Source organism: Panicum virgatum, chromosome 9K (genome assembly GCF_016808335.1).
Source record: "Panicum virgatum strain AP13 chromosome 9K, P.virgatum_v5, whole genome shotgun sequence".
In the NCBI taxonomy this organism is placed as follows: domain Eukaryota; kingdom Viridiplantae; phylum Streptophyta; class Magnoliopsida; order Poales; family Poaceae; genus Panicum; species Panicum virgatum.
In genome coordinates, this window is record NC_053144.1 from 22,401,012 (window position 1) to 22,424,420 (window position 23,409).

The 23,409-nt window shown below is 44.0% G+C and overlaps 3 protein-coding genes across 7 annotated transcripts; all 3 read right to left on the bottom strand.

The window, feature by feature from the left end:
- Positions 1–2,088: 2,088 nt before the first annotated feature.
- On the bottom strand, positions 2,089–10,698 carry LOC120650799 (polyubiquitin-like). The gene is made up of 3 exons (XM_039928080.1): positions 10,517–10,698; positions 3,458–3,685; positions 2,089–3,291 (listed from the first exon to the last, which is right to left on the bottom strand). Exons 1-3 carry the CDS (start codon positions 10,562–10,564, stop codon positions 2,545–2,547), a joined length of 1,023 nt encoding a protein of 340 aa, XP_039784014.1. The 5' UTR covers positions 10,565–10,698; the 3' UTR covers positions 2,089–2,544.
- Positions 5,967–9,823, bottom strand: LOC120650797. Of its 5 annotated transcripts, XR_005665816.1 has the most exons (6): positions 9,595–9,823; positions 8,915–9,312; positions 8,597–8,869; positions 8,266–8,522; positions 6,200–8,182; positions 5,967–6,115 (listed from the first exon to the last, which is right to left on the bottom strand). XR_005665816.1 is itself a non-coding variant. In XM_039928079.1 (5 exons), exons 3-4 carry the CDS (start codon positions 7,928–7,930, stop codon positions 6,209–6,211), a joined length of 1,611 nt encoding a protein of 536 aa, XP_039784013.1. In that variant the 5' UTR covers positions 7,931–8,182; positions 8,266–8,522; positions 8,597–8,868; the 3' UTR covers positions 5,967–6,115; positions 6,200–6,208. The 5 variants fall into 5 exon arrangements, 3 of the variants coding, with proteins under 3 accessions (XP_039784013.1, XP_039784011.1, XP_039784012.1); XR_005665817.1 differs by lacking the exon at positions 9,595–9,823 and having other exon boundaries at positions 8,915–9,558; XM_039928079.1 differs by lacking the exons at positions 8,915–9,312; positions 9,595–9,823 and having other exon boundaries at positions 6,200–7,449; positions 7,561–8,182; positions 8,597–8,868.
- Positions 10,699–14,477: 3,779 nt separating the features above from the next.
- LOC120650800 (polyubiquitin-like) lies at positions 14,478–17,728 on the bottom strand. The gene is made up of 2 exons (XM_039928081.1): positions 17,558–17,728; positions 14,478–15,721 (listed from the first exon to the last, which is right to left on the bottom strand). The coding sequence occupies exons 1-2, from the start codon at positions 17,606–17,608 to the stop codon at positions 14,789–14,791; spliced, it is 984 nt and encodes a 327-aa protein (XP_039784015.1). The 5' UTR covers positions 17,609–17,728; the 3' UTR covers positions 14,478–14,788.
- Positions 17,729–23,409: the final 5,681 nt, after the last annotated feature.

Below are 23,409 nucleotides of genomic sequence, written 5' to 3' on the forward strand. Positions count from 1 at the left end.
CTAAGGCTTGCTGCCAGATACCAGGACCAGAACAAGGCCAGTAGCAACAAATCCATTTCAGTAACTCAGGACCCGGGAACAGGGAAGATGACAGAATTGAATGTAAGTAAGCTTTGTTGTTATCTGGGTGCTTAGGTTTAGAGGAATGGTGTCAGTTTTATTCATTATGCTATTTACCATTCATCTTTAGTGATTGCCTTCTACTTTATTGGCGAACCACCGTGTAAATGTACAGTTCAGTAGTTGAGAATTTCCTTATTATTATCTAATTTATTAACGGTCCAAACTGACTTGACCCAGTTACCTGTTAAGTTGTGTTTTATTCTGTGATGATATCAGGTGAGCAATGGAGCGCAGGGAGCTCCTCAGCAACAGAAATATGTCTTTTATTGTTTAACTACACTGGGCTCCTCTTTTCTTCAGATATGCAGAAGGCCAAATAGAAAATGGTGCGTACTTGCAGGCTGCATAAAAGACACTAAAACGAGATTATTATGGGTTCACAAAGCCATTTCTAAGCTGAACCTTTTTAGCTATACTCATAGATTGATTTCACATATATGTTTACATTTCTCAACAAATTCTCGGTGTATAACATAAATAGAAAAGAACCTGATTCACACTTAATACATCTTATATATATTAGCTTCAATTCACCAGAATAGTAGTGGTTAGTTATTTGTCAATGTGTACTTTCACAGATTTGTGCAGACAGGTTTTAATGCTTCCATTTAAGCACCCTACCTGATTTTTTTTTTGCGAGAAGCACCCTACCTGACTTTGTTACTATGATGACAGTCTCACTGTATGAATGTTATCTCAACTGAACTCTTAACTGTGTTGCAGGTTTAAATTGGCATGCTTCTTTATCTCTAAAAGATCTTTTTTTTTCTTGCCTCCATTTCACAAAGTACATGTTGATACAACCTGATAATTTTAGAAAAGTAGTCAGCTGTACTTTATTGGTGATGATGAGCCAAACTGATTACAATGAAATTAACTTGCTTAGTGCTGGTTCTTCCATTTGGTGACCAAGGGTGGCTTCGTTCAAATAGCTAGCTGCATCTATGGAGGGATTGTTTGCAAGATTCAGCCAGCAGCTTGGGTAGTAACTCTGATTTCTTTCCCCTTTTGCTGGCATAACTGATTACCCGTGAAGGTTGAGTTTATATGATTCACTGCTATGCCTTCAATATGTAACTATGGCATCATTATGTATCATTTACCATGGTTTGTCTGTTATTGTGTTGTAGGTTAAGGCTAAAACAAGCTGTAATGGGTGTGCTTTAAGTGGCATGTGTTCATATTGTGAGATTAGTTGAAGCCCAACGATGACCAATGGGACAAGGTAAGTGGACACGAATATGTTCATCAAAATGTAGTGACTGGCTATTCAACTCTGTCTTGGCTACTAGATATTTTATCTACAATTTTTTTCTTTACATGGCATACAATTAATATTGGAACTTGCATTGTCGTTCCTTATATCCAGGTGAAGATTTATCTACATTGAAGCATTCACATGGATGAGGGGCCATGATTGTCCTGAGGTTGCTTTTAAACCACTAGCGAGCTGCCTTACATGGAAAGAGAAAACATTTGTCCAACCTTTTTCCTACTGTTACCTCATCTTGTAAATTTCTTATCTCTAACTTGAAATACAAGTAGTAGGAGGGGTTTAGTCATGAGTCCTTCAATATTTTCAATATTGCAAAGCCTTATCATGGAGAGTTGTGACATAACAGAGGCCTCCTTAAAACTATTAAGAATTATTCATAGTAATAATGGATATGGTGATTATAATTTGTTAGTCATATTTATGATGCTTCTTGCCAATTCTGTTTTGGCTCATCTTTTGACTGGAAGAGCAATGATAATGCTAAAAATATATAAATTTGATATATGTGCGTCCTTGAAATCAGTATTCAAGTTTACATAGAGGCGGTTTAGTGTTCTGCACTGCATTGTTTTTATTTGTTCTTTTGTTTGGTGACCATGCTCTGTCGATTGTATCTGTACATATTGAGGAATCATTTCTATTGTGTTACAAAACTAAGCTAACAGCATTTCAAAAGAAAAAAAGCTAACAGCCTCCCATCGGCTTATCATTTTTACGATGCACGGCAGCACAGCCAGAACGAGCGCGGCGAAGCGCGCTCCTTCCTAGTGTTCATACAGAACTTCAGACCTTTGATTCCACATCAACTACCCATGATTATTTTAGAATTCCAAAAACCAGTGACTAATCAGTAGGAAATCAATCCATAGACCATAATAGCATCAACTCATTAGTCTGGAACCTTTGAATTCTAGCTACTGTAGCGAGAGAAACAGCAGCCTGCACCGTCTCTGCTCCTTCCGCGGTACACTTTTAGCAACTGCGCCTGTCTACTTCAAAAAAAAAAAAGCAACTGCGCCTGAGGTACTACTTCAAAACTAGTACTGCTAGATCTACTACATGGCAACAAAAGACCTACCCCATCAGAAGGCAGAAACATCGCCTAGTTCGCGACTGGACATCTCCAACCACAAAATGGTACTAAGCTACTTAATACTGACTCTTGGCCCAAACGAAGTTTCAAGTTGCAACTCTATCACCCCCTTCTGCTTTTCTTTTACTTCCCTAACGAGGCGGACACCAATAGTGGAATCACTCTCAATCTTAGACATCAGAAGAGTATCCCCAGGTGATAGAACGCGTCCCCTGTACCGGAGATAGTAAATACCTGGCTTAATCTGCAACCTTTCTTCAATTATCTTCATGACATCATTTGTCGTGTCAGACAATTCCATCAACATAGTTAACGTCTTCCCTTCCCACGTCTTGATGAAGAACTGGACAGTCCGACCCATATGCAATGTGAGCACATCATTGTTTTTGATATTCTGACTCTGAAGTGTTTCGGTGTCTTTAAGTGCTACAACATCACCACCAGATTCAGTGCTCGCAAGCACCTGTGTACATGCAGGTAAACCCTCAAAGGTCTCAATCATCAGCTTAACATCAGCAACGGTGTACCAGCATTTGACATCAAGATTTATAGTTCTTCCACCTCCAACTACGACAAATACACGCAGCATGTCAGCCGGGCAGACCAAAAGATGAAGTGTCTCTCCATTTCCCAAACCACACTGAGCTAACATCATGTTATCCTCAAGCTGCCGGCCTGTATGCATCAGGATCTGTTCATTCCGAGGAATCCCACCCTTCTGTTCGATGTCAGCTTTGATATCAGCAACACTATGGGATTTCTTCACATTGAGCTTGATAGTCTTTCCAACAGAGGGTATCTTGACTAGGGGTGGTAATGGGCTATGGCCCTAATGGCCTCTTCACAGCCCAATAAAGCCCTTAAAATTTTTAGTTCAAAAATACATAGGTTTAGAGTCCGGCCCTTTTAGGGCCCGATCCTTAGATTTTCTAGTTCAAAATGTTGAGCCCTTTACCACCCCTAATCTTGACAAATATTTGAATCCCATCAGTTTCATAGAGGTCAACAAAAGAGTTGTCCATGATGCCATAATCAGTGACCATGTTGTCATTCTTCAAGTGAATTCCAGCAAAAAAGAGCTCTTGCTGACCCTTGTCAATCCCCTCAATGGCACCAATTTTAGCCTTCAACTGATCCACGGTATCAGTGAATTCAACATCAAGCGATACAGTTTTCATCATCTTGACATAGATCTGGACACAGGATTAACAGAAATACTAAGCAAGGAGTCGTATTTTTCTAAATTCTAAGAAGGAAAAAGAAAAAGAAAAAGAAAAAACATAAGCCCCAATTCTCATATTACAAATGTATAAGAGTAGGAAAGAAAACATGAAAACACAAGTGGAGGTAACACGTGCTGAATAAAATAAATGAGACTATTAAACATTTGGACACTTATAAAAGTTGTTATTGTTACTTATTACTCTTATGGCAGTATCCCGACATGTGCTGATTGGGGCTAAAAAGTACAATATAATGGATCAAGTAAATAAAAGTAAACATGCGCTGATTGGGGCTAAAAAGCACAATATAATGTATCAAGTAAATAAAAGTAAACATCTGCTGATTGGGCACAGTATAATGTATCAAGTAAATTCAAGGAGCGGGCCACTGAAATTGAGTAACTATACTGTTCATGTGGGGCCGTAGGCACTGTTCATGCAGGCCCGGGGGTACTGTTCATAATTAAAAATAATAATAAAGTACTGTTTATGTGGGCCGGGGGTACTGTTCATAATAAAAAATAAAAAAATAATTCATAATAAAAATAAATAAAATTATAAAAAATAAAAACATGTGGGACCCACGTGTTTAAATGTTCAGTTATTTTTTATACACAAAAATAATAATAATAATTGTATACTACATTCACCTCTATTATTTATTGGATTTTGTTTTTCACTTTGTGAACTCACAAAATATAATTGAATCATCCATTCATTCCTAATCGTATCATTTTTTCTACCAAAATTAATAATTAGTGCAAGCTAATCCATCAACTATATCTGTTAACATACAAAAAATAAATTCCTACATGTACTATTTACATGTACTATTTATGCAAAACCCACGTGGGTGCTGTGTGCTATTCAGGTGATACCCACATAATATTCAATTGGAATTCATCCACAAAATATATTTAATTATTTATTTACACGAAAATAATAAACATATTTCATACACTACATTTACATGTGCTAGCCCCTACTACTTAATGGATTTTAATTCCACTTCGTAGACTCGAAAAATATAATTGTATGACAATCCATGAACTATACCTACTATAAATTACTAAACTTTTCTTTTACCCTACCAAAATCAATAATAAATGTAAATCAATCCACCTACCGTACCTACGAACATAAAACAAAGAATACTCAATATATATATATATACATACATTTAGCGTGCTCTCAGATTTTAAACTACTATACCTATGTAATTTAACTTTCAGACTTCATTCAATACATCAACACATTGTTAAAATACATCAACACGATATTACTTCAACTATAGTACACAATAATATATTTTTATTATTATTTTAATTCAAACCTTTTGCTACAGGCGCGCATAGCGCGCCAACCTACCTAGTTAGATTAAAAAGGTATCTATCACTAGCTTCTTTTCCGAAAGATATTTTATCATTAGCTTATCCTGCAAAACCAGAATTACAACCACTATCGGCAGCATCTTTTTTTTTTTTGAATCGTATCGGGGGAAAATCCCCACCCACTATTCTATTAGGATCTTGTGAGTTCAGTTACAAGTAGAATCTCGGCAAATCAAGGGGCGCGAATACACGAGAAGACTATCGGCAGCATCTGAACTGAAAACCAGGTTCAGATAAGCATACCTAACTTGGCCTAATCCCCATGGAAATGGAGCCCATAGAAACACGACTTGTCAGAGCCTCAGAGGTAGTACATTTTTACAGCTTCCCTTCAAATCAAACCCCAACGGATAGAATTCGTTTCTGTGTTCCGCTCTGCTATAAATATTATTAAAAAGTTGAAAATGGGATAATGTTCACGGAGCACTTCAAGACCGGAACCACACCGCAAACATGCAGTCAGAACCAGGGTTCTCCTTTTCGTTTTTGGACCGAATCCCGCCATCCGGCGGAAACGGAATTCCGGGCGAAATTTCGCTAAATTTCGGTAATTCCGACCGAAAAGGGTTTTTGAATTCGAAAAACGAAATTTCGTTGCATTCCGACCGGAATTTCGGTTTTTCCGACCGGAATTTCGGTAATTTTGACCGAAATTTCGGTTTTGTCACCGTAAAATGATGCAAATTAACAGAAAATGATGTGTACATATGGAAAAATTGAAAATTTTGGCAAAATTTCCCCTGATTATGTGTATATTGACAGTTTATAATGCATAACATATATATAACTCCACAAAACAATGACAAATACACCATTTAACACATAACTCATGTCCAAAGTCCACACATACAACGTAATACATCCAAAGTCCATTACAATTATTACACATAACTCATGTCCAAAGTCCACACATAGAACGCAATACATCCAAAGTCCATTAGAATTATTACAATCCAAAGATACAAAAGAGGCAAAGGCATAGTCCAGAATAATCCATGTAGCATATTCTCTGCATTTAAATATTTATGTGAAATAAATTAAATAAGTAGAGGAAGCAAAACGTATAAATAATTTCTGTTGATAGGATAAGTACCTGCATTCTTCAGTCCTCAAATCTCTCTCCCGGTGGTCCCTCATACGGCTCGTCTGTTGGTGGCAAATACACGTACGTAGGTGGGTGATGTTGCAACTGTGGAGCTCCATATGGTAGGTAGCCGTGATAATCCAAATAAGGCAATGCTGCAACTGCCTGCGGAAGTGGCGGGTTCACCACCCCTGGTGGTGGCCACAGAAAGCCCCCTGCAGGGGGAGAAGTACTGTAAGGGTTGTAGTACTGACCACTGGAGGCAGAGTTGGAGCTATCTTCATCATATGCAAGTGGGGCCTGTCGACCATGTCGACTTGTCGATGTTGTTTGTCGTTGTGAAGTAGGTGCTCCATGATCTGTATCTTGTGTTGCATGGGTGAAGTCCTCCTCCCCAGTGAACCTTATAGTAGGAGATATACGATAACCACCACTTTCGCCATCACCATCATCATCATCATCACCATCATCATCACCATCACCATCACCATCACCATCACTATCATCATCATCATCATCATCATCACCAATGTCCTCACCACCACTAGGCTCAGGTGTGGTATCGTCACTACCTAACTCCTCCTCAGTGCGTGGTTTCTTCCCTTTTCTCATTTCGGGACCAATCTTAGTCTTCCTTTTTCCCAGATGTGTGTCCCCAATTGTTTCTTCGGCCCATGTCTCCACATCTTCATCGTGACCATGAGAAGAGCCTATGTCAGTGAACATCTGGCTCGGCAATGGAGTGTCAGTGAAGTCTGAGTCTTCATCAAATGCTGGGTCTCCATTGGACCTTGAAAGCTTCATCCAATTTTGAATTGCTGATGACTGCCGGTACAAAGAAAGATCCATGAAACTGCTAACTGGATCATAGTCATATGGATCGGCCCCTCTAGTAGCACGTTGCAGACGCAAGCGGAGGTTGTAGTTCACAAAGACCAATTTATCCAATTTCTGGTGGCTCAACCTATTGCGCAGTTTGGTGTGGATGTAAGCAAAGGTGCTCCAGTTCCTTTCACATCCACTAGAGGCTGCACACTGCGACAACAAGTGTCGAGCGACCCTTTGCAACACTGGTGTATCTCCCCCAAATGTTGCCCACCAAGCAGCTGGTGAAGTTTTCCGGTCAATGGCCATTCGCCTAGCAATGTCACTAGAGAACTCACCTTGCTTCGTCCTGAATATTTCAAATTCCTGCAATGCAATTGCTGCTGAATTAGTATTCAACATTTTCTCCAGACCGTTGCGCATTACTGCCATGACTGTCTGTGATGTGCCCAAACTGTACTGCACGTAAGGGTTAAGAGCACAAGCAGTGGCCATATATGTGCCTGACATCACTGTGTTCATCCTTGCATCTATCACAGCCATGATCTTTTCAAACCGGGGGTAGTCATTGCTGAACTTGCTGGCATATGTTTGCCTCATGTTTTGATACTCCATTGTCACCTCACTCAAATTAGGTGTCTTGTCTGTGTCAGCAAATCTCAAAAACATGTACAGAGGCTCAACATCATTGATCACATACTCCATATTCGCCCACCATTGAAGACTTGTGATGCATTCGTAAATGTACCTTCCAGTTTCACTTTTGAAGTGGCGGGACCGTCGGAACTCAGGTGACACTAACCATGTCATGAACTGGTCCTTCTTCCTATACATGCTTTCAAGGAACATGTAGTTGGTCCCAAATCTTGTTACATTCCACTTGACCAACTCTCCTCCGATGGCTTCCCTCATCATGCTGTGTAAACTGTTGGAGTTGTAGAGCCAGCTGCAAATTCGTTACGCGCTTCGAATACAAGCATCATGCTCCGGCCACTTCCCTATGTCCTTCAGCATAAGGTTGATGGTATGGGCAAGGCAAGGCTGCCATGCAATGGTAGGGAACTCATGACATATAATTTTGCAGGATTTTTTGTAGTTCGAACCATTATCCGTGACAAGCTGAATCACATTGTGAGGCTCCACTTTCATGACCACTGCTCGTATCTCCTGCACAACATTGCCAATGTGATATGCGTATGGTCCTATATTTTATGCCAAGGTGAGAACAATGCTTCGATACATGGACATACCTTCAACAAGTATTGATGGTCCTGTATTTTGTCGGACGCATTGATGGACTTCAAGAAATACATGGTGCCACCGCTATACACCAAGAAATTAATGACCGAGTTACGCATAGGCCCCGTCCACGAATCACACATGATCGTGACTCCACATTCATCCCACTCGTTCTTCCACTTCTCTATCTCTTTCTCTATCTCCTTCACATTCTCATCCAAATATTTTCCATCTATCTCCCTCCCTGATGGTATTTTGATTCCAACACCTGCGATCATAGAAGAGAAAGCATTAAGATCACAATGAAGGATATGTAATGTAGCTCAAAATATACATTGTTACCTTGTTTCTGGGTCTCCACGATCGCAGCTTTAAAGTATGGGTCATCGACTTTCCGGCCGGGAATACCGACAGCATGGCACGCCTTCGCCCATGCCCTCCCTAGAAGCTCTCTTGATGTCCTCCCCTTGACAGTCCATGGGCCGGTATCAATCCTTTGCTGCCGTGGACCACTGCTCAACCCTAGATGGTAGTCCCTAACCCTCTCGGGGACTTGTGACTGGCTCCTTCTGAACATCGAAGGCAGCGGTCCACCACTGCCTCCAACACCACCACCTGCTCCTACACCACCACTCCCTCGATCAGGACGACTACTACATCCCGATCCGCCACCCCTATCATATCGTGGCCCAGCTTGCTGCATAAATTCATACTCTTGGCGGGACTGGTGTAAGGCCGCTTGTAGTTCTGCATCCTCGTCGAGCCCCTGGCCTTCCTCTTTCTCTAGATCAATGTGCGGCCCCCTTGCAGATTGGTCCCTCAGCAGCTTTTCTCGGGCCCTTGCTTTAGCTCTAGCCTTGTTCCTGTCCAACTGCTCACTAAAGAAGGCCTTAACTTCGGCTGGAACCGAAGGGCAGTCCTTCACATCTTTCCCCCTATGTGCCAAATGCTCTTTGAACCTTGTTGCTCCTCCCCCACTCTTCTCCTCCCTGCAATACTTGCATTTGAAACCACCCCTGATCTTTTGGCCATGCTCCCACACTAGGTCTGGCATTGTCCTACAATTACAGAAAAATAGTAAGGTGTAAGTTCATGAATAACACATGAAGTAGCAACTCATGTTCTTTTTGATGAATACCTACTAACAACCCATGAATATCACATAAACTAACAATTCATTAAAACTACCAATTCATACATTGAGACTAACATGAAAAAATTCATACATATCAACTAACTGATTTTTTCTATGCTTTCTATGTCACTTGGTCTCTAGAATCTCAAATCAACTAACTTAGATCGACATCAACAAACATCAACATAAAAAAACCTTCTCATACCTTAGTTCCCGGAGCCGAGGCGAAATCCGGTCGGTTTCACCGGTTTTCCGCCGAAACCGCACCGAAATCCGCCCGGATTACGGATCCATTCCGACAGCGTCTCCAGGGAACGGTATCCGCTACACCCCGCCCGGATTTCGCCGCCTTTCCGCCGAAATTTCGGTGCGGGGAGGCGAAAATCGCCGCCGGCGGCGGAGGGGACCAGAGAGGAGACCGTGGTGGGGAAAAAAGAGCTCGGGCGACCGTCACCCCTCACGCTGACGAGCAGATAAGGTTTACCTTGTTAACGGGTTAACGGGTCCACTCATCGTTAACGGGTCCGAACTCATTTAGTGATTTTAACCAATCAAATCAACTTATATTTGAACGATTTCAAGTGATAGTCGCTCAAAAATGCACCTAGTTTTTTATCATAATTTTTTCATATTTTTTTTACAAATTTTTTTGAATTTTTGAATTTCGAAACGAAATTCACCGAAAAGTAGCGAAATTTCTCTTCCCGGTAACTAGCGGAAACGGAATTTTTTCCGGAATTTCGCCGAAATTCCGCCGAAATTGTGAACCTTGGTCAGAACTCAGAATCGCCTTCCTTTTCTCGTTTTCACCTGTTTGAGGCCTCCCAAAGCTTCCTGCCGGTCTTTTTCTTTATCCTTATATATTAATAGAAACGGTGCATATTCGTTCAAAAAAAAAGAAAACAAAGAAAGGGTGTTCTTGTCAGAGCCCAGAGGCACCATCCTCTTGGTCTCTTGGAGGAAGCCGAATGGCAGAACAGAAAATTCAACACGCCGTTCCCGAATCCTTAAGACCACAACATACTCCGAGAAACCTGAGCACCCAGCCACACACACACATACACCGAAACGGGAACCTTGAGACGGCGATAGGGAGCGCTGGGTACCAGGGCCAGGGTGCCGCTTACCTGGTAGCTGCTGTGGGGCTGGGGCTGGGGCTCCTGGCGGGAGCCCATGGAGTCGCCGCTCGCCGCCGCGCTGCTCTCCGCAGGGACTTGTGTCGCGGAAGGAACGGAGGACAGTGCTGCTGCGGCTTCCGCCAGCTGCTGTGGTTTTAAAAGCGGCGTTCCGCAACACTTCGGCTTCCCGTTCACGGCGGCGGGGTGCCCGATGCCGGGCGGGTGATTATGAGGTCAGCAAACGGTTCGTATTCTCGTCTTCGGGCAATTCGATTTGAAATTCAAAATTTACAGGATGGCACGCACAACACACCATATTCGCCTAGTTCTATTTTAGAATTTTTATGCATGCGCTAGAAAAGGATGGGGTTTCGGCGTTCTTGCCTCTAGTTCAAATTGAAATAGTGATTTTACTGCTACATTTTGAACTATGTGAATTTACTCCTACCTCTTGCAAACGAAGCAATCGTTTGACCCTATTCCGTGAAAGCCAGTTGATGGTGTTAAAATTGCTATATATAGAAATAACAATTTGTCTTTACGAATTTACTCCTACTATTATGTGAATTTGATTATTTTACTCTTGTTTTGAATAGAATAACCGGACAACATTTTAACGGACCTAAAATGGATTTTGCCATTATAAAAGGAAGCGTCTATTCGGTACTCGAGTATTTGGAGCTTTGGCTCACACGTGTGATTTAGGCACCAGAATCACTCAAAAATACAATAGTAGAAAATCGAGTGAAACAAAGGCTGCTGTCACCCAAAAATTGTATACTCAGAAAAAGTAAAAAAAATAACCAGAAAAAGTAAAAAAATAATGGAGAATATAAACAAATTTAAAGACAAAGTAATAACTCAGAAAACAAATTTCATGACAAACTAATAGCCCAAAAAAAATTTACAGAAAACAAATAAAGCATAGAAAACTAATAATCCAGAAAACAAATTTTATGACAAACTAATAACCAAAAAAATTATAGAAAACAAATAAAGCATAATTACATAAAACAGACAAACTAATAACCCAAAAAACAAATTTCATAACAAACTAATAACTAATAACCCAGAAAACAAATTTCTTGATAACACTGGAACATTATAAATGATCCTATTCTAAATGAACATCAAGGAAAAATTCCTCTCCACTCTCAGCAAAGCTAGAAGAAGTGCAGCTTCGGCCGCAGCAAAAGCTAGCCTCACTGAGAGAGAGAGGCAGCGGCAGTGCGGATGCAGCAAGACACAGGGGCATCATGCGGCAGCAAAATCAGAGAGAGAGAGATGGCAGGGGCGAGGCAGCAAGCTCAGAGAGATGACTGCGGCCGGGCGGACGCAGCAATTAGCTCGATCTGAGAGAGAGAGAGCGCAGCGGGCCGCGCCGCCGCAGCAAAAAAAAAAGGACAGGGGCTGCCTGGTCTGATTCCTACTCCGACGCAGCGCATGATCAAAATAAGTCCAGAAAGTATCGGACGGCCACAAATTCGAGTGAGAAAGAGCTGCCGATCACACAAGTGAGGTATAGCTTTTCCTTTATAAAATGAAGCATGATTAAATATCGATACATCTGAAGCCACGCTGATGAGAGTTTAAGACTTATGGCGAAATTCCCACCACATGCTAGTCTGCTACTTGGTTGTTAGCTTGACGCCAGCACTGGTGCAGCTGGAGATCTCACGCATTGGCTCTGTTTGGTTTCAGTCAGTTCTAGAAATAATTTTGACCGTTAATTAAGTGTGCCAAATAAATTAAAGTTAATTTACAAAACTAACTCCAGAACCCTGCGGCAGTAATCCTAACGAATCTATTTAGACTTATGACCGCATGATTAGAAAATGGTTACTGTAGTCGATCATCGATTAATTATTATTATTAGATTCATCGCGAAAAGTTACACCCATCCGTCAATATGTTTTGCAAATAGATTTTATCTAGTACTCCATACATGAAAGATTTTTTTCTTAGCTTGAGTGTTCTAGAATCTTGAGAAGGAAACCAAGCAAAGGCCATTGCCCATCACGCTATCAGGCTTAGCGCTGCAGGATCATTCCTCGTGCGGTGGCGGAGCTGTGGCAAGAACAAGCGCGCCAGTGGCAAGAAGCCCGCCGCATCGCCGATGTTGCGGGCACACACGCGGCAAGCGGCAGGAGCGGCCACCACCTATCCTTCTCCGACATGCAGCAGCATCCGCCTCCGCCCGCAGCGGCCTTCTGGACTGGAAGTACGACCGACCCAATCCTCGCAGGATCCGCCAGTGTGGTGGCGCGTTGGATGGCGCCATCTCCAACTCCAAGGTGCACTTAGCGGGGGTGGGCATGATGGGCATCCCCGGTGGCGGCAACTGCCATGCATTGAGCGAGCTCTGGTACGCGGCCGGCTTGGGGCCATTCGGGGCGCGCACCGAGCACGACGCCGTGGAGGGGAAGCCGGCGGCGGCCGAGAGGCTGTCATTGCTGGGTCGGTATGGCGAGGCGAGCCGCGCGCCGGAGAACGCCATTGGCTCGCTGGCCGCGCTGGGCCTGTGGAGCGGCATGATCGGCGGCGCCAGCTCTGGACGCCTGCCCCACCGAGTTGTCGCACACTGACGTCGTCTCCCCGCACGCGCCCGAGCTGTTGGCCTGCACGCTCCCCCCCCACACTCTCACCCGCTGCAGCCGCCGCCGTCTGTTGGCTGCTGCGCTAGGGTTCAATGGAGGAGGGGAATAGGATGATTTGGGGATGAGAAATGAGAGAGCATGTGGATAGAGTTAAGGGTACCGTTAGTGGGCATACAACTAACAGTGTCAAAAGTGCACAAACTGGTTCTACGGTTGACTGCGCGGAGCGCTCAGCGCGGTCGACGCAGCTGCTGCCCGTGCACGTGGGGGGCCGGTGGGCCATGCACGGCCGCTCCCTTCACGCCTCCCAGTTTCACTTTTTTTTCCGTCTTTCCTTTTCCATTCCACCTTTTCTATTTCTTTTTTTCCTTTTTAAATTTTGCTGAATTTTCTTTTGCTAACTTTTGTGTGTTACATTTTTTTTCTTGAAATTTTTTTGTTCCAGTTTTTTGTTTCCTGGATTTTTTTGTCTTGAAATTTTGTGTTCAAACTTTTATCTCCAAGTTTTTCCAAAAAAAACTTTTATCTCCAAGTTCTCTGCTTGAGATTCTTTTGCTCGGATTTTTTAGCTACAGAATTTTTTCATATAGAAAAATTTTCAGACGTTTCTTTCAAAAATTTGTCGCAAAATATTCTCATTCAACTTTTTTATGGAATTTTTATATTTAGAATTTTTCTCTATCATATTTTTATACAAAACTAATCAATAAAATTTTCATTACACAAAATTGTTATATATTTGTTTGATACATGCTGATATATTGTTTGAGTGGAGCAGGGGAACGAGACGACTAGGCTTAGACTAGGTGAGAGGTGACGTGAGGGGCAGTGGCCTGTCAGCCTGGGCTCTGTGTGCGCTCTTGTGACGTCAATCACCCTGTTCGCTGCGCTGGTGCTGGTAGCTAGTGTTGGAGTGGTGTGAGAGAAAAATACTGTTGGCAGGCTGGTAGCTGGTGCTGGAGTGGTATGAGAGAAAAATACAGTTGACTGGCTGGAGAAGCAGCCAAACGAACAGGGTGAATGATTAGGTGGATGCTACGAGCTGGAGAAAGGATGGCTGAGTGGCACGCTGTCTGAAAATCGACCGTACGGAAGCCAAGTTATGGGCGACCCTAAACTAGTCTGGCCGTCAAAAGTAAGGGTAAACGGAGTCTTCATTCTGAAAAAAAGGATAAAATCGCACAAGTAAAAAAAATATGGGTAAAATCATCATTTGAGATCTAAATAGGGGGGCAAGAACGTCAAATTCCTAAAGAGGATTTTGTGCAATGACACCTTGTATTTTCTTTTCTTTGGTGCAGTAATAAATTAAAGGTGCTCCATAGACCATAGAGACCTAGATAGATGGCAAAACTTGCTACGATATCAAGGAATGATAATGAGAAAAACCATAACAGAATTGCATCTTCTCCTTGAGCGGCAAACAAGCCATTGTTCCTGAGACGATGCAGAAGCACATCCACCGGACAGACGACAGAAGACCTTACCCAACCAAGACTCACAAGCAAGGATCCACTTAACCGCACGCCTACCAGACAGACGACATAGGACCTTACCCAACGAAAAATCACAAGCATCCAGCTAACCGCAAAATGGTGAAGCAATATAGACATATAGTCCTCTGTGAGGCTACGCAACTAAGTTTGCTCCTTGACCTCGCCCGAAGAAGGTAGCAGCTAGCTCCCTAGTGTGTTTTGTTTTGGCATGCTTGGATACTACATTCATTTGAATTCCGAAGGCGGACATCGACAGTGGAATTGGTCTCGACCTTGTGCTTCTGAAGAGTATCCCCAGGACACATAACATGCCCCCTGTAGCGCAAGTAGTAGACACCTGCCTTCATCAGCAGCTTTGCTTCAACCTTCTCCATGACTTTGTCCGTCGTGTCACACGTCCTCATAGACAACATTAACGACTTCCCTTCATATGTCTTGACGAAGAATTGGATATTCTGATGTAGCACGAGGGTGTCATTGTTCCTGATGTGCTGATTTTGCAGCGTTTCAGTGTCTTCCAGTGTTTCAGCACCGCCAGGTTGAGTTCGCATTAGTATCTGTGAGCGTGCAGGTAAACCCTCAAAGGTCTCAATCATCAACTTGACATCAGCAACAGTATACCAGCTTTTGACATCCAGATTCATAGTTCTTTCACCATCAACATTGACAGATATACGCAGCTTGTCAGTTGGGCGGACCAGAACATGCAGGGTGTGGCCATTGCTCAAACCACACTGACTGAACAACTTGTTGTCCTCAAGCTGTTTGCATCCATACATCAGGATTTGTTCATCCAGAGGAATTCCCACCATCTGTTCGATCTCTGACTTGACATCAGCAACACTCTGGGATTTCTTCAAATTGAGCTTGATTGTCTTTCCAACCGAGGGGATACTGACAGATATTTGCATCCCGTCGGTTACATAGAGGTCGACAGAAGAGTTTGTCATGATGTTGTAATCAGCGAGCCTGTTGTTGTTCTCCAACTGATTTCCACCAAAAAAGAGCACTTGCTGGCTCTTGTCAATCCCCTCTATGGCACTTATGTTAGACTTGATCTGATCAACGGTATCAGTGGACCTCACATCAAGCGCCACCGTTTTCACCATCTTGACCTGGATCTGCAAAGAGGACAGTGGAACTACCGAATTACTAAGGAATTTTCGATCTTTCAAAAAATATAATCCATCAAAGTCTACAATAAAAGAACATCAGATCAAGAATGAAGCTAGTGTATAGAACACACAAAACCTCAACCCTTTTGATATTATCTATTTTGCTTCGCAACATACAGCAATAGTAATTACATTGTGAATTTCATGATCCAGGATGTACAAGGAAATTTAAGTATGCTGATAACGCCAAAGGGTCAAATGACTTCCAAGCATGTTTTTTAAAAAAAAAGACTTCCAAGAAGGCAAGAACTGGTCATACTGCATGGGATGGCAGAGCTTACAGTAAAGCACTGACTAGAGTTCCAATTCTTATCACTCTTTTTTTTCTGGACGTACAGGACAATCATTCATCACTATATTAACGAGTTCAAGATGACTAGCTCATACAACCCACACACACGCACACCAGAACCGCACTAGCTACATGAGAACTTGCCGGAAAGCAACATGCCCACAACTAACATGGGCATCATGGCGCATCATTATATTAGGAAGAAAGGAGTTCGAGGTGGCACATACAATCCGTACACGCACCCACCAGTACCGCAATACTTACATGATAACTTGCCAAAATGTAACAAGACTGCGACTAACAATCTCAACTGACATGGGCATCACGACCACAAAGCTGCTAAGAGCCTAAGACCTTTGGCTACCAGCCTATCAGTATACATCATAGCATGGCCTCATATGGAACATCCAAAATAAATCAAGCTGCCCACCAGTTGCAGCGTCTGATACTCTGTTGGCATGGTTCAGATGAAAAATAATTGCCCTGACCACCACGAAATCAGGGTCCAGAAGCTTAGAAACATTACTAGAAATTATTTTTTTCCCTAAAACTTTACTAGAAACTAAACTACTCTTATATGACTTCAGAGCCCTTCGAATCAAAAAGTACGTACAACATAATCATTTATTTCCTCGTGTTTGCTAGTCATCTTCCACCTCTGAGACCATTCCCAGGCCACAAATCTCTACCGCTGCCACCAACACACTGCCCCCATGCAACTCGCCTCCCACCCTGATGTGTGCCATCATGGATTCATGGCGAGCTCCCCACCACCAGTCCACCACTCCCTTCTTCCTCGCCTCTGGTCTACATTTTTCACAATGCTAGCACCCCTCCTTCCTCATTTCCGGAGGGGGGCTGCTGGATATGGCACTGTGCCACGGTCATGACGCCCCCACCCCCGGCCCCCTACCCTTCTTAACCGGCCTCCTCCACCTCCCCGTGCCCCGGCAGCCACCAGTCCACCACCGTGAGGACTGAGGACCAAGAATTTGAACAAGCATCGCCGGAGCTCCAAACCTGGGACGACACAAATTAATCACCGAAGGTTCTTGCTAACGTTGGAGAAGGCGAGCATCCCATCCATCTCTTCTTACCCCAAAATCCGAGTGTTTTTCTTCTCTAAAAAGTTGCATCAAATCTTGCTAACCATAGTAGTACCGTACCGAGAGCAACATCCTCACAAAACAGAATCAAATCACCTCCAACACCAGTACTTCCTTGAAATAAGTATCACACGTTCACACCGCGATCAAGAAAACGTCTCGAAAAAGCACTGGTCGATTGATCGATCGGACCACAGACTGGGTGCCCCTACTCGGCCGCGACGCCCACGCGCCCCTCGAATCCGCGAGAGGCGCCGCCGCGCCGCGCCGCGCCGCTCCCACCAACTCTCGCGTTCCGTTCCGCCACACGAACAGACGACCTAACGCTACGATGGGCCCGATCGCGGCGAAGCGAGGAGACCGAGGGGGAGCGATCAGCCGAACCTTGTAGCGAGGTGGCTGCTCCTGGCGCAGGTCCATGGCGCTCCGCTTCATCCTCCTCCCGCCGCCGCAGTCGCCGCACGAAGTGGCGTCGTGGTGTGTGCTCGTAGTTGTCGTCGTGGACGCGGAGTCGCGGAAGGAGCGGATGGAGGCGGAGGCGTTTCAGTTTCCGTGTCCCCTGCCTTTCCCCTTTCCCGTTCCGACGCTCCGATGCCCGCGCGTGGGCTGATTCATCGTACCCAGTAGTAACGTGCACGCGCTCTACTAGTTTCGGCCCAAATAGGAGAGCCCTGCTAGTTTGTTGTTGGACCGAGCTGGGCTCGGTACCCAAACCTGGCCTGCCGCAAGGATACGCTTCTCTTGTTGCCAGAACGGGCCGAACTCACATTCTCTGACGGAGTTTTTTTATTTTTTTATTTTTTATTCGATTTATCAAAAATATATTTCGTGAATTTTTTTTTCAAAAATGTCACCCAGCCGCCAGTTCATCCGGCGGAAGGTTGTTACCGCCGGATGAACCGGCGGTAGGATCCTTCCGCCGTGGGCCGTGGTGGGCCGGGCCTTCCGGCGGTAAGAACCTACCGCCGTTTCAACCGGCGGTAAGGTCCGGGTATTAAACACCGCGCGGCCGCTCCCCCAGCGCCGCCGCCCACGCCTCCGCCCACGCCGCCGCCCGCCCGTGCGCTGCCCCGCGCCGCCGCCCGCCCGCCCCGCCGGCCGCGCGCACGCCCGCCCCGCGCGGCTCCCGCACGCGAGCCGGGCTTTGCCGGCGGCGCGGCTCGCAGCGCTCCCGGCCGCCGCACCGAGGCGGCGCTCGCCACTCAGATCGCAGGTATATTTTTAAATTTAATTTTAGTAATAATAATTGGTACATTAGAATTAGAAATATTAGTGTTTTTGAATATAATTTTATGTGTAGAAATAGTTTTTAGCGTGTAATTATTTGAATATAGTTTCATGTGTAGAAATTTGTTTTTATATGTGTAGAAATATTAGTGATTCGAAAATAAATTATTACGATACAAAATCGTAGAACAGGTAATTGAAAATATTAGTTTACATACGAATATAATTGAAAATATTAATGAGTTCAAACAGACATATTTGTCGCATAAAAATATTATTAATTAATATTATATTATAGAAAAATAGATATTGTTGTCAGTAATAAAAATTGTAGAGAAATAATTAAGATATATGTAAAAATAGTAGAATTATTTTTGAGCGTTGATTAAATTCTAAGGAAGAGTAATTATTGTCGTAAATATTGGCAAGAATGTCAGATGATTTGTATTTTCAAGTGTTCTATGGGTCAGGAGAAGTTAGATATGGTCCTGAAGGGGTAGATTTGTCAGAGTTTAGCTCGATCACAAAAAAATACCCCGAGCTAGAGAGAGGACTTGGATTTCAATATCCAATTGGCTATTTAAAGCTTTCGGCCTTAGTCGAGATGAACATGAGATCTCTGTCATGGCAGTAGTCAGTCGAAGGGAACTAGTATTTTGGGAGCTATTGCCGCTTGAAGGGACGCAAAACTGGAGGAACTATGTCAATATAAGTAGTAGCCGAGGCTTACCGCTTGTGTTGTTTGTTCAAGCATTCGAGAAGATTAGTTTAAGAACTGAAGCGGGCGGGGATCATGAAGGGCAGGGAGATATAGTATCGGAAGAAACTGAGACGATGCATGAATCTCATGAAGAAGGTGGTGAACTCGAGATTTTAGAAGATGATAAACATGCTGCACACGAACCTCGTCAAGCAACTGGTCAGGCTGATGAAGGGGAAAACATTCCAGAGATAGTTGAAGAGTTTCAGAGGGAGGGTGAAGAACAGCACAATGCAATGAATGATGACTCCTCGAATGATGATGATGATGATGATGATGATGATGATGATAATGATGATGATGATGACGACGACGACGAAGATTATCATGTCCCACACAACTGGTCCGATTATGATTTTTCAAAATTAAGTGTAAATGAAAGTGAAGCGGTGCCTTGGGAGTACAGGCAAAATGGGGTATGCATCGGTTCGGTGTATGCCAACAGTGACAACATGAAGGAAGCTATAAAACGTTGGTCGACTCTCTCTTTGCAAAGACAGTTCAAAGTTGTCAAGAGCAGTCCGAGAACATATGACGTGCGTTGTGTGAGAAGCGAATGTCCTTTCAGGGTGTATGCTTCTATGGGCAAGTGGTAGGATTTCTGGGAGGTTAAAAAAATTTTGGAGCACACATGCCTGCTTGAGCATTTAGACCCACAGCACCGCAACCTCAGTGCAGGTTTCATTGCTAACTACATGTACCCTTTGATCGTGGACAATCCTAGTTATGAACCTAAGTCAATCATTTGTGCTGTTGAGGAGGAGTTTAAATATAAAATTAGCTACAACAAAGCTTACAGAGCGAAACAGAAAGCACTGCAGATAAGGTGGGGGACGTATGAAGCTTCGTATCACAATATGCCGGCATTGCTGCACATTATATGTCTTAGAAATCCTGGTAGCTACTACGACTTGAAAACGTATCCATGTGCCCAGAAGCCTGGAAAGCAGGTACTTCAACGGTCGTTCTTGGCCTTGGGCGCTTGCATTGAGGCGTTTCCGCACTGCCGGCCAGTCATTTGTATAGATGGGACATTTTTTACAGGAAGATATAAAGGCACAATCCTCACAGCTGTTGCAGCTGATGGTAACAGACAATTGTTGCCTTTGGCAATTGCCTTTGTGGAGAAAGAATCAGGGGATACTTGGTATTGGTTTTTGCAGAGGGTGAAGCAGTTGATTGTCAAAGATGTAGAGAACGTGTGTTTGATTCATGATCGGCACAAGGGTATATTACAAGCAATCGATGACATACAGAATGGTTCTACTGAGCGTAGTAGGACTGCACTTTGGCTGGACCTAAATAGTAGGTGGTGCATGAGGCATATGGGGGTAAACTTTCATACCCAGTTCAAGAACAAAATCCTTATGAATCTATTCAAGCGGTTATGCAGCCAGAATCAGGAAAGGAAATTCAACTTCCTATGGAAAAAATTGGATGAGCTAACAAAAAAGCAAACGGCGGAGCTAGCGAAGAGATCTGTCAATACAGAGGAGGACGACCAGGTCTCGCTTGAAGATGTGGGCTTGGACGGTCCGAATGTCAGGCACAAAAGGAGAAGGGCAATTAAGACATTCTCTGAGTGGATTGAGCACGAACCAAAAGAGAAACGAGCTTTACTGTTTGATGAAGGAGGTGCTGGGTACGGTTTAATGACTACGAACCTAGCGGAGGTATACAATTGGGTGCTGCGTGGTGTAAGATCATTGCCACTTGTTGGGATCGTGGAGTTCTTCTTGTATCGCACTTGCGAGTACTTCAGGGACCGTTACGCTGTGGCACAGAAAAATATGGTCGATAATCGCAAAGTTTACGGATACAAGGTTACGGAGCATATGGAGGAAGCTTTCAAAAAGGTCCGTTTACATCGGGTGACTCCAGTTGGCTCTATGGAACGTCGGTACGAGGTGATGTGTAGGGACAAAGGCCGAATGGGGGGCTGGCGTGAGAAGCATGTGCAGGAGTGTGTTCTCCGTCCTGATGCTTGTATTTGCTCATGTCATAAGCCAAAGCTGCTGCACCTGCCGTGCACACATATCATTGCTGCCTGTTTTGAAGCTGGTGGACTACAGGCTCGTATGTATGTCTCAAATTACTTCATGAAGGAAACTATTTGGATGACTTAGAGGCACGAGATATATGGGTTTCGCATCCTTGGAGACTTCATAACTGATCCTGGACACAATGCAACTTACATTCCAGATCCAGATCCAGAAATGTTTCAAGGGGTGGGCCGACGCAAGAAGAAACGCATTAGAAATAAGATGGATCGATCTGAGGCTGGTCGAGATGTCCGCCTCTGCTCGAAGTCCCATGAGACGGGTCATACGTACAAGTATTGTATGGCATTGAGTTATGGTGGCCGCACAGATAGAGCGGGCCCATCAGAAGCTGCTCCAAATCCGGCACCGCAGGCAACGGGTCGTCGTGGCCGCCGTCCTAACAACGATGGCCTTATGTGATCGATGACGATTGTCATTTGTCATTCGCTATTGAATCATGTTCGATGTTAAATTATGTAATATTAAGAACTAATATGTCGTAAACTGATTTCGTCTTGGCGTACGAATATTTGTTGGAATATGTGGCGCAAATGTATGTTCAACTTAATTTATGTTTTATTACGTTATGTTTTATTTAGTATTTTATTAAAAATTTATTGTATTACTTAATTTATGTTCTGAAATTTTATTTAGTATTGTTTTACGTTAATGTTATTATGCTTAATATTGTTATTTATGTTATGAAATTATTTGTAATAAATCTCATTATACAGGTATGACGCACGAGGAAGGAGCTACCCCTGAGTTGCTAGATGCTCTCGTCGACAAGCGCCACCGGTCGTACATGTCTGCGGTCCGTGGCATCAGCTTAGGGACGTTTCGGGCTCGTGTGCCCATGTCGACGATGCCGATAGACCGTCGCTGGGTTCCTAGGTACGGGTTACATTTGTCACATATTTTAATTGTTTCCTTAATCTTTTGTTCTAACTTGATTTTCATTTTCGCGATGCAGGTTACGCGCTTCAGGTCTTCTCCCGATTGCGCGACTTGTGGAGGGAGATATGGCGGACCCTGCACGTCGACCTAGGGACAGGGCTCCACGGTTCCAGTTCGACATGTCCCTCCTCGCGGCACTTCTTGAACGATGGCGTCCGGAGACGCACACGTTTCACCTCCCGGTCGGTGAGATGACCTCTACTCTTCAGGACGTGGCGATGCTTCTAGCCTTGCCGTGCGCTACGACCTTTTGGCTCGGTTCGCCGGGGTTCAGCGCAACGAGCAAGCGTTGCCGTACCGGCCCTTGCCTGCGAACCACGCACACGGACCTACAAAGAGGTGGCTTCTACAGTTTAGTGTGAGTACATAAATGTTTATTCTTTCCGTACTTATATTGATACGTACGCATCTAGTTTACAGGTTGTAGCTTGTTAATTACTTTGTTCCGTCATACCATGTTATGTATGCATGTTGAGACTATGATTCGATGTGTCCATTACGTACCATTATGATGAGTAGGCCGGTGCAATGTTTCAGGCGATGGTATATGTCCGTGCAGTGAAATTATGACGATTAGGCCGGTGTCGTGCAGTGTTCCGGGCGATGAGATATGTCGGGGCAGTACAATAATCACGAGTGAGCGCTGTGGAGCGTGCAAGTGCTAAAGTCATGAGCAGTGAGACGTCGTGTCGTTGTTTAAAGTGGGAGGAGTGAGCGGTGTTGAGCGTGCGAGGGTACAAATCAAGAGCAACGAGAGGTCGTGTCCGTGTTTAAAGTGGTAGGAGTGAGCGCTGTGGAGCGTGCAAATACAGTAGGATTTTCATGTGCATTAACACTCCACACTCCGGGTATCAGACCTTTGTGCGCCTATAAATACTCACAAGCTTGTGAACTCCCAGCACCACTCAAACACCAAAGCTCATTGTATACCCAATGTCTGGAGGTGGGTCTAGCGGGAAGAATTACTACGGTTTTGGGAAAGGAAAAGGGGGAAGAAAGGGAGACCCCATAATATGGGAGGGGCCTCTTAGACCTGATTCCTTTCCGAAACCAGTGTTTGAGTTTCCGCCACAGCACAAGACTGAATTTACCAATGAAACTCCTCTTCGACAATACGATAACCGTAGAGAAACATGGCCAAAATGCAGACATTGTGAGGACTGCTTAGTGCAGATGTGCGCCGACGGGATGGATGGCGGTTCAAATGCCCACACGCATGGGTAATGCTCGGTTGTTTTATTTCTTTATCT

Bases quoted from the DNA above. Each gene is read 5' to 3' on its own strand.
- LOC120650797 (XM_039928077.1), bottom strand. From the start codon at position 7,930: ATGATGAGGGAAGCCATCGGAGGAGAGTTGGTCAAGTGGAATGTAACA.
- LOC120650799 (XM_039928080.1), bottom strand. From the start codon at position 10,564: ATGGGCTCCCGCCAGGAGCCCCAGCCCCAGCCCCACAGCAGCTACCAG. The intron at 3,686-10,516 runs GTAAGCGGCACC...TCCTGTGTCCAG, and splicing joins AGCCCCACAGCAGCTACCAG to ATCTATGTCAAGATGATGAA. The intron at 3,292-3,457 runs ATTAGGGGTGGT...CCCCTAGTCAAG, and splicing joins GGATTCAAATATTTGTCAAG to ATACCCTCTGTTGGAAAGAC.
- LOC120650800 (XM_039928081.1), bottom strand. From the start codon at position 17,608: ATGAAGCGGAGCGCCATGGACCTGCGCCAGGAGCAGCCACCTCGCTAC. The intron at 15,722-17,557 runs GTTCGGCTGATC...TCCTCTTTGCAG, and splicing joins AGCAGCCACCTCGCTACAAG to ATCCAGGTCAAGATGGTGAA.